At 42.1% G+C, this 6000-nt stretch overlaps 1 protein-coding gene across 1 annotated transcript in view; it reads right to left on the bottom strand.

Annotated features, from left to right (window-relative positions):
• Positions 1-2092: 2092 nt before the first annotated feature.
• LOC124033159 (V-set and transmembrane domain-containing protein 2B-like) overlaps positions 2093-6000 on the bottom strand; it is a 29642-nt gene continuing 25734 nt past the window's right edge. Inside the window, exon 5 of the mRNA XM_046345117.1 lies at positions 2093-3204. Within this exon, the coding sequence (XP_046201073.1) occupies positions 3116-3204 (89 nt within the window). The 3' untranslated portion in view covers positions 2093-3115. The remainder of the gene's footprint in view (positions 3205-6000) is intronic.

Genomic DNA, 6000 nt, shown 5'->3' with positions numbered 1-6000 from the left:
CCAATGAAATGCTGACTTGCAGGTTCCTTCTCGACAATGCAACAACAATAAGAAATAATAAAAGATGAGAATAGGAACATAAAGTAAATGGCTGAGCAGAATATAATACATATTTTAGCATTTGGACAATACAAGATGGGATGGGGGCAGGGTGGGTGGGGGACGTGGGGGGGGGTGAGGGGCTAGATGGCCCTATTGTGTTTCAAAACGATAGTAGAACTAGTTCAGCAGGTTTGGTAGTAGAGGGTCGCCTGGTGCTTGGGGGGGGGGGTCTTTTATTTGTAGTTGTTGATCTGCTGGATATCTTCCGGACAGACAAACAGTTGTTGGTGGTGAATTGTTGTTCTAGCCACTCCTTGTAACGGCTTTTGAATTTGAATTTGACCTGACTCTCACACCACAGGATATGAATGATGTGTTCTCACCCTGACCTTAAATGTTCTGCCATGTCCCAATGCTGTAAATGGAAAGACATGTTCATAATGCATTTCTTTTTCTATTTTTTGGCTGATTTTTTTTGTTGTTGTCGTAAAGTCTGGATTATGGTGAAGGTAATACGTCTACTTCTTGGTGAGCCAGTAAACGCAGCAAATTATATATTTATAGGTCTTATATAAACCAAACTGATGTTGTGCTCCAACAGTACAAAAGAGAGAACGTCTAATGGCCCCATTATTGATTCAAGTGTATTCTTAGTCCGGCCTAACTAAGGCAGAAGCAGCTTGTTAGTAGGCACATGAGGTTCCTCAATTAGTATCTTCAGAGTTAAAACAAAGAGGCTAACTATTCTTTATTTAAGATATTCTCATGCGTATTGGTCATGTGCTTTTCTCTGTGCAGCACGAAGCCAACGTTTTTATTTCCATATGCACAATCCACAGAGCAGGAGAGTGTCAGCTTTTCTCTCACTTTGCTTTGTCACTTCAATGCAGTCCATCTATAACGGCAGGGGAGAGTTGTGTGCCAGAATGAATCAGACGCCGACGAGGAGTAATCATTGGGCTCCTTGTTGACTGCCTGCCTCGCCATACAGAACGCCGTCATGTATTACGCAAACGAGATGTGGCGAAACTTCCTAATACGCATCCAATACCCTGGATGTCATTGTCCACCTCGGTCATTGGTTAGAAGAATGGCTTTAGAGGGCGAGAAGGAGACACAAAATGTATTCTTGTCGGATGTTGTGTAACACATTTAAATGCCCTTGTCAAACACTCATTCATTTGGTGGGCAAACAGCCTCTAAAAAAAAGGCACTGAAACATAACCGAACATGTTTTAATGTTTCTGCCGTTTCTGCCACTTTGCTGCTGTTAGCCGTGATCAAAACGATAGTTTTAGGGAAAGATAATAAACTACCCAATGTCCAAAGACGTTGACATTCAACACTTGCAATGGGAGCTCTGTTTGTGTTTGTATCATGTCTGCTAGGCATCTATTGAGACCAAAGGACTGTCTGGAGCCAAACTAAAGTTCCCATTTTCCACCAATATTAATGTGATAAACTGATAAACGATGAAAGATCGTGAAACAGACAACAAGAGGAGACTAGGTAGGGAGTTGCCGTTGCTCTTCCCTGGGATGCACATTCGACTAATGAAATGAACTGTAGTGGCGTATCGTGGTCCTTTTTTTGGTTAGTTAGTTAGACATGCTTACACGAGCAAGAATTCTTCCGCTGAATGTGTGCCTATCCTGCCGGAAAGACTACATCACAGCTCACTACTCCCAGGGGACTGCGTTGCGACCCTCAGTCTACAACGTGGGCGCTCAAGTGGTACCTTTTGCGTCTGCTTTGCCAGTATCAACAGCTGCTCAGCTGTCACATATCTCCCATGGATTCAATAGAGCTCAGACACTGGTTCTGCAACTGACTTTGGAGATAGACTTGGACAGGGATGCAAGCAGGCGCTTCATTCGACATTAGTGCTTGTGGCGCTGGCATGAAAGATCTGTCTGGACAGTGACCTACATGCCTAATTCACCTCCAGTTCATGGAATGATTTATCTCATGATATGGGTCAACCATATACTTTAGAGAGCACTAAGGCATGGCTTCCTGTATGGTCAAAGAAAGCGTCATAGATTTAATGTTCACATATAACGCCTTGGATGTCAATTTTTATTTTAAAAAAAACAACAACTTTTATTTCAACTGGTGTTGGCAACATACCAATACGTTTTTTTGTTTGTTTTTATAAATGAATGTCTTACCTTTTGACCACCAAATCTTTAATAAAAATAAACATTATTGAAGGTGACTAACAACAACTATGGTAATGTGTGCCTTATTTGAACAAAATATATAAGGTCTTATTTGTATACATCATGAAACAAAGCTTGAGAAATCATAGAGAGAGAGAGAGAGAGAGAGAGAGAGAGAGAGAGAGAGAGAGAGAGAGAGAGAGAGAGAGAGAGAGAGAGAGAGAGAGAGAGAGAGAGAGAGAGAGGCAACAGAACTACATAAACTCACAGTCTCCATGAATGAACCAAACATAAAAAAGCCCCATCTTTGATGTTTGTGAAAAAACATGATGTGTTTATGTTCAACAGCTCATGCAAATCAACTTAAACAAACATGAGTGGATCTCTTTTAGAAAAAAAATAGAAAAAAATCTACCAAAAGCAGATATGATCAAAATTATTTCAAAATCCTGAAAAATGACTTCCAAATAAAATCCATAGAACTGAAAATATAATAGAAAATAAAACATAAAAACATATCCACCCGAAAATAAATAAGAACAGCCATGCATGAAGCACGGCAGATACTATTTGGAAACTGGATGCAGCGTTTAGTGGATGTTGGTTGTGTGTATGACACAGAGGTGAAGTTCCTATTCACATAGATTCCTTGTTTCATGCTTCTCATACAATCCATATGATTCCAGTTCTTAGACGTGTCCTCTATTAGTCCTAGTCAGAAGACCACCGTCTCCTCCTTCCCCTTTTCTTTCATTCAGTCCTTATATCATCAGTCCTTTCTTCTCCTCTCTTTGCCATTAGTTTCCTCATCCTCAGTGATGTGCCATAACGGTTTACATCTATATATATTTCCCTTTCGTTGTTTGGTACATAAAGTAAACACTTTCGGGTCGTCGTTTGGTTGAAGTCTCTTACTGGGCAAACAGGAAGGGGAGGAGCTTATGCAGGATCAGGAGAGTGATGAAGAGGAATGGGTCAGTGGTGGTAATGGCTCCAGAACCTGGCCAGACAGAGAAAACCAGAGGGGGTAGAAAGGTCAGTGGAAATGTGCTTCAAATCAAACCTGCACACAGAAACTGAGGAGAGATACAGTGTTAAGACAGTACCATGGATGCCTGGCTGTGGTGAATGGGAATAATGGGGGATCCTCCAGAATAAAGGAAGCTCACAGTAGCTCATGATGGCTATTAACTCCCTGCGAGGAGTAGAATTCTGTATTACCTGGGCCATATTTCACACAATTATGGCTGACAAAATGGCAGTCGCAGAAAATCTCAAATCGACTTTTGTTCACGCTTCTGCTGCCACTTGCAGATAAAGGTGAGATAGAGGTGAGAGTTTCATCCACATTGCCTGGCTACCTTTGAGTAGATGAAATGGCAGCATTTACTTATGCTGATGGTTTTGTATAGGAAAGGTGGGAGACATCCCGGGGTAGAACCTGGCTATGAGGAATAGTGGCCCTTGGATATAGCTCCTAATCCCTGTTTGACATGTTTCATTTCCTGTTTGAGCAGTAGAGCAACTGCTGGCTAAAAGCTGTTTCATTACGACACACGCACACTCTTTCACACATGCTCGTTTACACACGCACGCACGCACGCACGCACGCACGCACGCACGCACGCACGCACGCACGCACGCACGCACGCACGCACGCACACACACACACACACACACACACACACACACACACACACACACACACACACACACACACACACACACACACACACACACACACACACACACACACACACACACACACACACAGACAGACAGACAGACAGAGAGAGAGAGAAACAAGCGTAATGAGTCAATGTTTAACTAGGCTGGAGTTTCTGTGACAGCTACAGTGTGAAACAGCAGTCTGTTTTTTCATTCTCGTGCCTTCCCCGGGCCATGCCCCACTACACGTCCAGACACCAACGTTTCCATCATCCCCCAGCCCAAAGACACAGCATCAACTCAAAGACATGAACTCTACCACATGCAAGCAGGGCAATACACGTGCTTAACCATGACTTACAAGACTCACCCGGAGCCAGGCCAGCTGTCTTAATCCCAAACAGAACTGCAGTGAATTCAGGACAAAATGGCGTGAGTGAGAAAGCGTTAGACCAAATGTCTTTCTCCGTACTTTGCTGATTTGTTGATTTGGTGATTGGCTCTAATCTTCGCATCAATTCCCCTTGTTTCTCCTTCATTCCACTTCTATTGTTTCAATCTCTCCTGTCCCTCCAGCCGCTCTCTGTTTATGTCTCTGGCTCTGTACCTCTTTGTAAACTGTATCTGTTCTTTTGTGTCCCACCCCCCATTTTATTCTTTGCCACATTTCTCTTTCTTTGCCCTTTAAAATCTCTCTCTAGCTAACAATTGGATACCATGAAAAGGGGGTAAAAAAATAATAATTAAAAAATAAATAAATCTCTCTCTATCCGATCTGCACTCTCTCTGTCTTCCATGGTCATTGAGTAGATTGGTTGTAGAGTGATGGACAGCATCTGGACAGGGCAGCTTATCGGACCCTCCTCACCAAGGATACAAGTGACAGGTGTTTATTTGAGGCTATCTGGAGACAGCCGGCTCTGACGATCCCTGTCAGTCACCCTGCCCCTCGTGATGCACCCCACCTCAGCCCCAATCAGACCCTTACAATCACCCCTTATGGCAGGTGCTTACACAGACGTCTTTAAAATGTCTAATCCAATCTAAATTTGTTGAACAAATTATTTCCTGAGAGAAATCGTGATAACATATAACCACCTTAGTATTAGAAAAGCACTTTGGGATTGAAATGTGGAAACAGAGCAGGATTATCAGTTGTGATATTGGTAAGGACCAGAGGACTGCGTCTGATCACCTTTTGAAATGGGTTAATCACGCAATGTGTGAATGATCCACATATGTTAAAAAGGTATTATCTGGTGTTGATAGATATTAATTTAGCACTGGGAAAACCCACCCACACTTTTCAGGTACACCGTTTGAGAAACCAGAACTTCTTCTCACACACTGATGCCTGTAACATGTATATAACATCTTTGGCACAAAACTCTATTATATGTTCTATTCTACTCGATTTTATACAATATTCTACAACTTCATCAGACTCAAGGAAACGTTATTATTTACATTAAATCAATTGGTTCACCCTGTGTCATCTGTGGCAATGTTTATCAGACACTCTCCTACTCAGACAATTAAAATATGTGTTCATTGTAGATGGAATTCAGGTAAAGGTCTGTTAAACACAAAGGTCAAACAAAAGCCATGAAAATAACAAAATTAATAAACCCACACGAATCAGCTAAAACCTGAGAACTTCTCCCAGGAACATTGTAGCCAGAATCACTCCGCACGTTAACACAGCAGTCACCAAACGTGTAACACCAAGGCATTACTCCATCCACACTCATCCCCCTACTGGAAGCACTACATAAGAGAATAGAAAACATCAGGGATTGTAACATACTCTCTTTCACGGAAACATGGCTCTCTCGCGATATGCTGTCGGAGTCAGTACAGCCACCTGGACTCTCAGTGCATCGCACCGACAGGAATAAACATCTCTCTGGGAAGAAGAATGGCGGGGATATAGGTTTCATGATTAACGACTCATGGTGTAATTGTAACAACATACAGGAACTCAAGTCCTTTTGTTCACCTGACCTATTTACATTTCCTCCTCCCAATATCTGCGAAATAGTATGTAAATGCCATATCTTGCATATTCCTTGAGACAAATTTATTAACTGATAAGGGCTATTTTTCACATTTGAAAGACAGTTAATAA

The sequence above is a fragment of the Oncorhynchus gorbuscha genome, linkage group LG04 (assembly GCF_021184085.1).
Source record: "Oncorhynchus gorbuscha isolate QuinsamMale2020 ecotype Even-year linkage group LG04, OgorEven_v1.0, whole genome shotgun sequence".
Lineage (NCBI taxonomy): Eukaryota > Metazoa > Chordata > Actinopteri > Salmoniformes > Salmonidae > Oncorhynchus > Oncorhynchus gorbuscha.
The sequence above is the reverse complement of the archived record's forward strand: the minus strand, read 5'-3'. Positions and strand labels throughout refer to the sequence as shown.